Source organism: Impatiens glandulifera, chromosome 9 (assembly GCF_907164915.1).
Source record: "Impatiens glandulifera chromosome 9, dImpGla2.1, whole genome shotgun sequence".
NCBI lineage: Eukaryota > Viridiplantae > Streptophyta > Magnoliopsida > Ericales > Balsaminaceae > Impatiens > Impatiens glandulifera.
In genome coordinates this window covers 28,718,076-28,730,273 of record NC_061870.1, presented here as the reverse complement: position 1 = coordinate 28,730,273, position 12,198 = coordinate 28,718,076, and the positions used below count along the sequence as shown (strand labels likewise).

The following is a 12,198-nucleotide window of genomic DNA, read 5'->3' as shown; positions in this document are numbered from 1 at the left end:
TCTCACCATTGATATTTAGCAGCTACAAGTACTTGTTCATACTTCTCTGCAGCACGGTCCCAGCTTAGATCTTGCATCATGCCCCTCATTTGAATTCCTTCCCAACTCTCCTTATACTCTCTGTAAGTCAGCAAGCAATTCCCCAATGCCTCGATCAACCTGTTTGCTTCCGCCCCATTGAATGTCCAACCGAATCCCTTATTATTAAACGGATCAAACGGCTCCACAGTGTCCTTGAGCCCACCTACCGCGTGAACCACAGGAATCGTCCCGTACTGCATTGCATACAGCTGGTTCAGCCCGCACGGCTCGAATCTGGATGGCATTAGCAGAACATCGGCTCCGGCCGTTATCCTGTGAGCGGTCTTGACAGAGAAGCCGACCCATCCTCTGATTTTGCCTTGGTGATGAGACTCGAATCGGGTGAGCATCTCTTCAAGGTCGGGCCTTCCTGTTCCAAGCATGACTAGCTGCACGTTCTGATCCAACATCCATGGGATTGCCTCGGCTATAAGATCAACTCCTTTCTGATGATCTAATCTCCCTATAAAACCGATTAACGGGACGTCTTCCCTAACCGGAAAGCCAAGCTCTTTCTGCAGGGCGGCCTTGCACTTGGATTTCCCTGTTCGTAGAGTCTCCACCGAGTAGTTAACGTACCCGTCGCTCCTCAGGTTTAAATCCAATTCTGGGTTCCAGTCATCTGGGTCGATTCCGTTCATGATTGGGTTTAGCTTCCATTCGTTATTGTTAATAATCCCGTGAAGACCCCAACCACCCTCCAGTGTCTTGACCTCACTAGCGTATCCGTGACTGACCGTGACAACACGGTCAGCCATCTTCAAACCGGCTGCAAAGATATTCATGTGTTCTCCACCAATCGGGTCGTGCGTCTTAAACAGGTCCACATAATGATGTGGAAGATCCAATTTTGGAAATTCGTCCAGCGGACCACGACCCTGATGAGCAATGTTATGAATGACCAGGACAGACCTTGCGTATTGCATTTTACCATGATCGCGATAATAGGCTTTGAGGTAAACTGGCAACAAAGAAGTGTGCCAGTCATTGGCGATGAACACCAAATTCCCATCTCCATAGCACGTCCCTCCGCACGGAACGAACCAAGGAACCTGCAAATTTGCTAATGTTGATTGAACCTGCGAGAAAATCGTAATTGATATGTAAAAAGAATCAACACCCTCATCACCTCAACAGCAGCTTTGCAGAATAACACCATGCGTTTCAATATATCCTGCCATGGAAGGAAGACAGTCTTATGGATCCATGTATATCATTATTGGTTGCAGGAAAGAAAGATGATGTTTTAAGTACCTCACGTTTCCCTCCATATATATCGTTCTCTAGGTTCCGAAACATAGCGCTCTCGATGAAAACAAAGTCGACGCCGTCTATGTAGGTGTTGAAGTAGTTCACCTCCATGTCCTGTCAAAGCAATGGGCAGATAACAACTATGGTTTACACTTTACACAACAAACACAACTATGGTTTTGTTACCTGTCCATCTACTTTGTACCGTCTTCTTACACCTGAATATTCAGCATCAGCAAATTTCCCATACAAAGGCACCACAACCTCAACAACAAGAAGAAGAAGAACATAGCTTTAAATTGATTATATGAAACAATAGAAGAAAATGAAGAAGAGGAATTACCATAACCCTGTGTCCACGTCGAGCCAACGCTTTAGGTAAGGCTCCTGCGACGTCTCCTAGACCACCTAAACGGGAATAGTTTCTAGAAATCAGTTTCTAATAATTGTATGTAAATAGAAGAGACAGACCTGTTTTCCACCATGGAGCACATTCGGCAGCCACCAGTATAATATTCATAACGTTTTCTCCTGCTAATGGAGGGAGGAGCTTCATGTCTTCTTCATCTTGTTCTTGTTCAAGCAATGTCTCTTCAAACCCAGATGGCCAAATATTCTGCAATTGATCAGAAGAAGAAAGTCCCTCTTCTTCTTTTGGGTGTGTAATAGTAGTAGATGAAAGCAGTTTTCTCTTTTCTACAATCTGCATATCAAGAAATCTTAGTAAAGGGAAAGAACACAGCATAATAATATGGAATTATTACCTGCTGCAGTAAATCCCTCTGGTCTTCCAATGTCCTCATGCTCTTCTTAAGTTTTGTCAGGAACAAATCTCTTGAATCTTCTTCACCATTCTCCACCTGTCCGCCATTGTTAACTGCTCTAACTCTCTTGATCGACCACCTACTGTGGTCTGTCATGGGTATAGAATTGGGCGAATAGGCTCTTTCCTTACTCAAATTCCAATGCCCGATTGAACCCACGTTTTGAATGGAATTTCTGGGTGATCGACGAGCAAAACAGGGCGATTTCAGTCCCTTGGGATTATTTCCGACGTGAAGTAACGAATTGTCCAATACGGTATCGATCACAAAAGGGAAAGAACCCATGGACGCCATCTTTGAGATGAAATCCGGGTCCCGACGTCTGTTCTAGCTGCGATCGAATGAAGATGGGTTGCTGAGAATCAGAAAGAAGAATGAACAGACAAATGAGGAAGGACGGTGTTCGTTAGATTATATTGGGTCCAAAAGAAACAGGATTTGTGGAGGCCTTTTTGACCCGAGAATTGCGAGCTCAAGAACCAGCGAGGGAAGTGGAGTGGAGTGTCTGCATGGTGATGATGGGACCCACTTCGGTTTTTTTTTTTAATTTAATTTTTAAGTTTTAGTTTTTTTGCTCGTTCTTTAAGCAAAAGATTATGTATGACTCAGTCTCACCATTAAATTATCCCTTTTTTTCTGGGGATTACCATAATCAAGAAAGGGCACATTTGACTCTGTTTGTTAACTGTTATTATTTTCAGAGGATTTCAGGGAAAATACAGAGAAAAGTTAAGAAATAGGAAACAAGCAGGAACTAGGAGAAGTAAAAGAAGAAGAAGAAGGTTTGGTGGTGATGATCCTTCCTTCATGTGTAAAGTGAATGGAATTGAGCTTGTGTTGGCACCATTTAAGGTGAGATGTAGAAACAATAGACATGTTAAGCACCATAGCCACCAGCTTCATCTCTATCATTGTGAACATCATCATCTTCTTCTCAGATTCTTCCTCCATTACAGAAGCAGACAGCCTCACAGCTAATTTCCTAACACAACATCTCCTTTTCCCCTGCAACTCCTTCATCCACATCTCCTTCTTCACAATATCATATCAAATTACTTGATTACATTATAGTAGGAGTTGAATATTGTATTTGCTTATGGAAACTTACCTTTTTGAGGGTTTTAGTAAGCTGTAGAAAGAGCTTTATGTCTCTAGGATCCTCAACTGGTGGGGGCGATCCAATCCATGGAAATCTCCTCTTCATCTTCTTCTTCTTGTTGTTTGCTGTTCTTATGAATTGCCAGAATGCCTCTATACATTTCTCTATACCCTTTACAACCTCGATTGCACTTGAGTCTTCCGACATTGATCCTATTACCATTACTTCCTGATCTGCAACAATAATATGATTTTTAATTTGATTTTTCCAAGTGGGCATGTAAATGGATAGACATTGATTATTAAATTTAGAATCTTGACGTGGAGCCATAACTGCATAGATAATGAAATTTAATATTTTATAAGATTAGGTGGTGACAAGAACAACTTGTACCGGAGAGGGGAGGGACTTGGAGTAGTGTGTTGAAAGATATTAATCTTGAGTGGACATAAATGAAGTGTCTCATCTTCTTCTTCCTATCGTTCTCTTCTGTGAATCTTTCTAGGAGAATCTGAAACTTTTGGAATCTATCTGCAACGATAGTACTGTAATTGTAATTGTAATTTAAGTTTATGTTCATGTTCATGTTCTGATCATGAACATCTTCAACCTTTTTGTATTGGTGGTAGAGTGTGTCCCAGGATAAACATGAATGGGCCACATAAACCAATTCAAGATCACTTTCCAAGCTCCTTAACATTTCTGCTACCTTCTTCACCCATGACGAAGAAGTAGAAGAAGTGTTTGGATTTTGGGGAATATCCAATTCCCTTTCAAGGATTTCACCAATGGCGAAAGCTTTATCTTGATTAAGCTTGTCAAACCATCTCATTCTGTCACTGTATTTTTGGTAGAATGGGTCTGATTCTTCTTCCATATCCAGAACCTCCATGTCATCCTCCAGATTCTCAGCAGCAATAATACTCATAACTTGTAAGCTTGAACTAGAAATGGTTATTGGAGTAGTATTGGAGCTAAATGAAGAAGATTGCTGCGAGATTATTGTTGTGGATTCATCGATCACATCCTCTTCTTGATTTGTTAATGCTTCATGCACATGATGGCGATTCTCCTCCAGCAGATGATTAGATTCTACTACAGTACTCATTTGAATCTCTGAGCTGGTTTCTGTTAGCAGATAACGATGATGGTTGTTCAGTACATAAGATTTGTGTTGTGATATCAATGTTTGCTTAACAACATTAATGTCTGGTCTCTTAACAGTCGGTGCTGCAGTTGCATGAGCTGATGTAGTACTAGTAGTTGTTGTTGTATTTGGTAGTTTAGTAGAGGTGTAGAAGAAGAAGCTGACAAAGATGGATGTAAGGCGAAGAAGAGAGCAGATGAGGCGCAAGAGGCAAGTCCATAACTGGTTTAGCCATAAGAAAATCTGGAAGAAGAAGAGGAAAAAGGGATGGATATAGAAATTCAAGTAAAACAACTTGAGAAATCCTGGAGGGATGATTTTTGACTCAAGAATGCACCAACATATAAACAGCAGCAAAGCCATCTAGTCTAGCTAGCCTTAGTTTCTTTTAACTCGATCTCATATATATCCTTCCTTTATATGTAGTATGCCTGATCGATTGCCAGAGATATATATATTATAGAATGACTTTCAGATTGTTGTCAAGTCAGCCAACAACTGATTTAGTTAAAAATTGGAATAATTACGTAAAATTGATCATAGCTGAATAGTAATTCATCAAGTAGTAATACAATTAGCTAAAGGTAGTGCTATAATATTCTGTATAATACAATTAGCTATTTAGTAATGATTCTTCTCTTGGATGCATGTCATGGAACCGGTAAGATGTCTGCATCATGGAGCTATTTTGACTTTGGATTATCAATTTATTTATGGATTGAGTGTGAAATATGCATGCATATTGCATAGCATGAGCAACCTCTTCATGATCTCATCTTTTGTACATAGTGTTGTTTAAGGTTTATCTTTTGGGCTCAACTCAGTTAGCCTCAATCACCAATTCATTCGCAATCAAGCAACGGGTGAACCACATATGGTTGTTCATGCTCACAACTTTCTTTTCATGTTTGTTCTTTTCAATTTAGTTGTGTTTGTGACCCTTTGAATATGTTGCATTAAAGGGGAGCTAGCAAGTATGATTGGGAAATTTAAATGTCACAAATAACAATTAGGTCATGTATATATATATTCTATGGAAAATCTCCAGGTCTAGAATTGTAAGAAATCATCTATTTTTCTTCTTCAGTTAGTATTTTACATTTGCTACATTTGATTAATTCCCTTCAATTAACTGAAATCCTGACTTTTGCTGAATATGGACTATTGAAAAAAAAATGTTTTCAAGTATTTGCATAATATAATAATTTAGTCAAATGTGAACTTGTCAAAGCTTCAAAGTTGTCAAAATTATCAGAAAAAAATAGCCAAAACATATCAAGTCTTATCAACACAAACTTGTTTAAAATTTACTAAAATATATATTTAATATTTTAACGATTTTATTTTTAAATAATTATATGTTTTTAAATTATAATTTTGTTTTGAATTTGTTTATATATAATTATTAATAATATTTTTAAATAATAATTTTTTTTTATATTATTATCTTACGAAATTGTTAATCTTATTAAAAAAAATAAAAAAAAATTATTATTTAAATTATTATTATTTACATAATTTTGATTTTTGACCATAATTATTTTAAATAAAATATAATATGTATTATAATTCTTAATTTTAGTTTTAATGCAAGAAACATGACACCACATAACTCACTTAAAAAATTAAAAAATTCAAAATAAAATGATTATTTAACAATTATAAATAAATAAATTATATATATATATATTAAAATTATTAAAAAAATCAAAACAAAATTATAATTTAAAAATATTTTATTATTTATTATTTAAAAATAAAATTAAAAAATTAAATATGTATTTTATAAATAAAAATTCTTGTATTACTATAGATAATTAACAATGTAAGTTGGATAACAATTAAAACTTTAGGTGGTGATAAGATTAGGTACATACAAGTTATTTAAAACTTGTTAAATTAATAATTAAAATTTGGAATAAGACTTGGCAATAAGGTTTGTTACGTCATAAAAGTCAACTAATTTCTCACAAAATTTCCCAGCAAAAATAAAAAAAACAGAGGCCGGCCTGTTCTGACTTGATCATCTTCTCCACGGAAACTTCCTGATTTCATACATCGAACTCTCTTTCACTTTCCCCGCGCCTTCACTCTCCATACCATTCAATTACCCACCGCCTCTTTGAATCTCTCCATATATATATATTATATATATATACACAACTCCAATACCAATCTCTCCATCAATTGACCAGAACTTGTATTTTGATTATCAAGGCAAATCATCAGAAACCATGTCTACCTTTCCAATTGAGAAACCCACCACCATTAACATGTTTTCCATGTTCCCAGCACTCATCTTCTTCAGGTTCTTTGTTGATTGGGCAAAGAAGATTTACAAAAACTTGTCAAAATCACAGCTTTGCGTTCAATCAGAATTAGGAGGTCTCCCGTTCTTGAACGAATTAGTGAAGGCTGAGGAGGGGGAGGAGAAGGATTCAGATATGCTGAGAGAAGAATATGGCGGCGGGAGCATACGCAGGGAAGACGTGGAGATGGTGATGGGGAGAATGGGGTTCTGTTTTAATGTTGAAGATGACGAGGATGAGAATGAGAGGGTGATATTGAATTCAGAGCAAATGTCGAAACTTTTTGAAGAAAAAGAAGCGAGCTTGGAGGAGGTGAAGGCAGCTTTCGATGTGTTTGATGAGAATCAAGATGGGTTTCTTGACTCGGAAGAAGTGCAGAGAGTTGTCTGTAATTTAATGGGTTTCAAAGTGGGATCCGGATTCCAGGAGATGATTAGACCGTTTGATCTTAATGGGGATGGGAAGATTGATTTTCAAGAGTTTGTCAAACTCATGGAGAACAGCTTTTGCTCATAGTTCCTTTTTTTTCATTTATTCCATTTTTTTAATCTTTGTTATTCTTTGGCCTAATTGTTGTACCAGGCTTGAATGAAGTTATTTAGTTTTAATTTTAAAAGTTGAACTTTCAATTATAAGGTATTCAAATTATAACAATTTTAGTTTGAGACTGTATACAAGAATATTAATTTTATCTCTTTTTTATTTTTTCAAATCTTCTTATTCATCACATATTTTGTTTAAGTCACCAAAATTATGAAAGATGATTTTTTAACCGACACGAAAAAGATGGCCCCTAACCGGATATGAAAAAACCTGGTACAACAAGATTGGATGGGTCCCTTATTTAAACCAAGACCAAAATACTAAACTTTGTTAGCATACTAACTTTGAATCCGAATATATTATTTTATGATAATCATCGTGAATCCTCTTTCCTTGATTGATGATCGACGACTCATCCATAGATTTGTCATCTTAGAGGGGTAAAAAATAGGTAGCTCTCGTAAGGGTGCCGACCCCATATATGAAAATCCTAAAAATATTGAGTTGAGATAAAGTCCGTAGCAATCCTAGAACAGGTTTGTTAGGGTTATGTATTTTTGAGTTCGAGTCGAAATCAGGTGAGTCATTTTAACATAAATAATAAATATGTCAAAATTGAATCGACCTAAAATGCCTCAAAATAGACTCGTTAACCCATTTGTATTTTCTTTTATAAGGTGTGGTGAGTTTACATTTTCCTACTTACTCATTCATTTTTTTTAAAATTTTCTAGAAGTGAATTTATAATTTAATTTGTATTGTCATTTTAATCTGAAATAGAGATATGATTTTAATCCAAAGAGTTAAATTGAATTGAATTCAAGTTGGTCTGATCAATCGAGGTGAGTTTGGGTTAGATAATTTGGCAAGAATTATTAAATAGGTAAGGTTCAACTTAATATTGCTCCCTCAATTATTTATTGGTCATTTTGTTGCAATTATATATTTAAAATATTTATATTAAAAAAAAACTTCTCAAGATATGCAATGAAGGCCATGGTTGAGTTTTCCTTTCCTTTTTAATTTTTGGGTGGCGGATTTATCTCCTGGCGGCGCTGTTCCTATTCTTCATCTCAACCGAGGTCAAACAGCGGCATTACTTGATCTTTCCCTCGCAATCTTCCTGCGACGATCAAACTGTCAGAGGATCTCGCAGGATAAGCCCACCAAGTCCATGGGCTAGGACAACTCACCGGATCAGGGCAACCGAAGATCCATTTTTTCTTACAGAAGTCAGTCGAGATTCGAGAAGAGCCGAAGAAGCAGAACAAGGCGATTCCCATTTCCAATTTTCGCCCTAAACCCTAGTTTTCCCCATTCTTAGCCTCCTCCCCCGACGGAGTCACAAAGAAGAGCATCCGATCCCTGTGTTCAACAATCTAGCTGGTGAGTTATATGCCTATATCAATACTTGATTGAATGTTTTCGTATCTGATAGTTGATTTCTTATGGAACTGACATTGTCTGTTTTCAATGGATTTATATTTGATGCTTAGTTAATAATCTAGTGCTTGGATACACCTTCGATTATAATCTTGAACTAAGTTTGTATCTTTATTGAATCGGCAGTGAGTCATATAAGAAAATAGTTTTCAAAATCATGTTCATTCATTGTGTTCCTTCAGAGACATCCTTCATTGTATATGGACTATATCCTCCATTTCATATCTTATGTAGTTGTACAGAATACAAGTAACAGTGAATTTCAGATCTTGTTGGTCAAAGTATTGATTTTTCTACCACATTTATCAATACATATGCATTTTACCCATTGAAAAGTTGAATTCAAAGACTTTCTTTCCCTTCTGATTCTTTCAGCATTTTGTGACAGATCTGAACTATTTTGTTGTGGCAAGGACAGAGTATTAACCTAAACCTAAAAGCATGGGGCTTCCTCTAATAAATCTGGTCAGATTCAAGGGAATTCCGATATTAAAACAGCTGCACTTGGAGGAACAGCTGCTTCGGACCTCATCACATAATTGGTGCATCATAAACGACGGAACAAACTCTCCCACGGTTGTCATGGGCTTGTCCGGGTATATAAATCCCCATTATATTACATAGTTACTTCTGAAATATTCACGAATTTGACACAATTTTGGTTGTTTTTGTTAGGAAGGTGCGTGAGCTTGTTGATATTGAGAATGTTGTAAGAGATCATATCCCTGTCATTAGAAGGTTCACTGGAGGCGGAACCGTCATTGTTGATGATGGGACACTTTTTGTTTCACTTATATGCAACAGAGATGATTTCCCAAGTGTCCAGCCATATCCGCGAACCATCATGGAATGGAGTAGCTTAATCTATAGCGACGTTTTCCAAGGAACTGCAGATTTTCAACTACGCGAGAATGGTAGATATAATAAAACTTCATTCTTTCCTCCACAATAATAATTTGTTTGATGACGACAAGCCTTGCAATGTAGATTATGTGTTTGGAAAACACAAAATTGGAGGAAATGCTCAGTCTATAACTAGAAAGCGATGGATTCACCACACATCATTCTTATGGGATTATGAAGCGAGAAACATGGGGTACTTGAAGCTACCTGCACGAGCTCCTCAGTATCGAGAGGTAAAAGTCTTGACTAGAATAAGGTTCAATGATTTAACTTAACTAGAGAATGCATGCTATATGCAGGCAAGAAGCCATACCGAGTTTATTTGTAAAATGAAAGAGTACATGTCGAGATCAGATTTCATTTGCAAGACGATAGAGGCTCTCGAGAATCAGTTTATAGTCAGTCCAACAGATTTGGACATTGATTCAACTATTCAAAATACAGATTATACTCATTCCACTAAGCTCCTTTCGAAGACGGAGCTAGAAGAGGCTCAAGCTTGATATTGATTTTCGGGGTACTATTCTTCTTCTTAAGTTGATAATAATATGAGCTAGTTTAACAAATATTGGATTTTTGTGGAGAATTCATGGACACAAGACGAGTAGGATTTGTGTTAAATTGGATAAATTTATTTTCATTTTGAGATTGAAGGGTATAAAACAAATACTTTTTACCCAGCTTACAAGATGAACAAATATTTAACTGTATTTCAATTTTTCTTTGAAGTTAAATAAAAACCTTTGAGAAGAAGATTAAGTGGGCTGTAATAATGTAACTCTCGGTCGGCTATTTAAAATAAGTGGGCCTTATGGTTATGGGCCTATCTATTCAATCCAAATCTAGAACAATTAATAATAATAATAGTAATAATGAAAATCAGTATTTAATATTAATATTGCCTTTCCACTAAGCCTGTAATTAGATACCATTATAAGAACGAGAAGAACAATAAAATCTAAAATGTGATATTTTTTTCTAAATATTCTTTTTACAAAAGGTTAATATATAAAGGATGAATGTGTTAAATAATTTTGGAAACTTTTAATATCTTAATTAATTAAATTCGTTAAATTAAGGCCTTGAAGGAAATTAGACACATTAACTTTATAATTGGGTGAATTATGATGGAAAAATGACCGATCTTGAAGTTGACCTTTTAACACACTTTCTATTGTTTTTTTTTTTTGTTGGTTTTAATGTTGAATGAATTAATGTTGTTTTAACTGTGATAGATAAATAAGAAGTTTGACTTGTACAGAATTGTTTGTTTGGATGTTTCACTATATATATATAATTATTATATATGAATATGCCATAACAAAAATAAGTTAATAATTATAAAGCAAAAATATTTAGCTAGCTAGTTAGATGTCGACCCATTTCAGGGAGCAACATGATCATGCAACCTAGAGAAACTAGAGTTACATTCCACTTATAATAATAAAAAAGAGAAAAAAAAATTATGAAATTTATTATTTAAGATTGGACATGATGCAAGTGTCGGTGTGAACTGTGAGGTAAATAAATAAATAAATAAATATATACAATATAGTTGAATTGTTGGATAACTTAATACTTTGTTGTTCCATATGATAATTAATAACGTGATCTATCAGAGATCCGTATATACATATAGAATAGATATAGTACTGGATGAAGAATAGACATGACATATATAATTAATTATTAATAATTTGTAGTAAGTAATTAAACAATATTGCATAGAACAGGTACTGTAATTACTCATGTTCTATCTACTTAAGGATCGGGTGGGACTCATTATTTGAAAAACATCTATTTGTTTACAAGTTATAAGAAAGAAAAACCACATTGTTTCGATATTTGGTTAATTATTTAATTAAATTAATTGGTATAGATATTAATATAGATGAATGTAAAAATAATATTAATAAATGCATGGTTGAAATTAGTTAAGATATTTGTCAATATTTATATATATTTATATATATAAATATAAAGATGAAATTTCTTTCATGTTCCATGTGCCTGCATAATGTGGTGTTGTCCTCTTGGTGGTTGTCATCCTTTTATAGTCAAGGGGCCACTGCTTGTTCTTGATTTAACACCGCAACCAACCTTTTATTTATTAATTAATTAACCCTTCTTTTTCTTGTTTCCCAATCCTATAATTTATAACAACTCATGACTCTTTGTTATCACTTCATCTTCTAGTTGGTTGTTGCCCTAACCGCACCAAATTCCTTCCATTTTCTTCATCCGGTTCGGTCGGTCAGGCTCGCACACGCCTACCAACCTGTCGCTAGCTAGCTAACAACAACACGCCTCATGCATGTCGTCAAAAATCATATTTAACTTTGGCCTTGTTCGGTAAAGGGTTATTGGAATAATACATATGGATTTGTTTCACTTGAATGTGACAATTATGCGAGCAAAATTAAGAGGAAGGAACCAAAAATAACACTAATTACATAATACGTTAACCACATAATACAAAACAATCATTAATTACACATTATTGAGGTTCTGGTTTCGAGTCCGTCAAACCGTAATTTATGGTTAAAAATATATAGAAAGAACAATCCTATGAGAATGTAAGTATTGTTAGCCAAACCT

The 12,198-nt window shown here is 35.3% G+C and overlaps 3 protein-coding genes across 4 annotated transcripts; 2 read left to right on the top strand and 1 right to left on the bottom strand.

The window, feature by feature from the left end:
• Positions 1–2: 2 nt before the first annotated feature.
• LOC124914796 (granule-bound starch synthase 2, chloroplastic/amyloplastic-like) lies at positions 3–2,198 on the bottom strand. Its single transcript, XM_047455405.1, has 6 exons — positions 2,097–2,198; positions 1,804–2,035; positions 1,676–1,740; positions 1,336–1,596; positions 1,211–1,255; positions 3–1,133 (listed from the first exon to the last, which is right to left on the bottom strand). Exons 4-6 carry the CDS (start codon positions 1,441–1,443, stop codon positions 3–5), a joined length of 1,284 nt encoding a protein of 427 aa, XP_047311361.1. The 5' UTR covers positions 1,444–1,596; positions 1,676–1,740; positions 1,804–2,035; positions 2,097–2,198.
• A 4,374-nt stretch (positions 2,199–6,572) lies between these two features.
• LOC124915634 (probable calcium-binding protein CML45) lies at positions 6,573–7,366 on the top strand. The gene has a single exon (XM_047456389.1). It carries the CDS (start codon positions 6,637–6,639, stop codon positions 7,225–7,227), a length of 591 nt encoding a protein of 196 aa, XP_047312345.1. The 5' UTR covers positions 6,573–6,636; the 3' UTR covers positions 7,228–7,366.
• An 872-nt stretch (positions 7,367–8,238) lies between these two features.
• On the top strand, positions 8,239–10,240 carry LOC124915060. 2 transcript variants are annotated; one of them, XM_047455708.1, is made up of 5 exons: positions 8,239–8,640; positions 9,116–9,293; positions 9,373–9,611; positions 9,685–9,833; positions 9,900–10,240. In XM_047455708.1, exons 2-5 carry the CDS (start codon positions 9,139–9,141, stop codon positions 10,101–10,103), a joined length of 747 nt encoding a protein of 248 aa, XP_047311664.1. In that variant the 5' UTR covers positions 8,239–8,640; positions 9,116–9,138; the 3' UTR covers positions 10,104–10,240. The 2 variants fall into 2 exon arrangements, with proteins under 2 accessions (XP_047311664.1, XP_047311663.1); XM_047455707.1 differs by having other exon boundaries at positions 8,240–8,640; positions 9,086–9,293.
• The last annotated feature ends 1,958 nt before the right edge of the window (positions 10,241–12,198 follow it).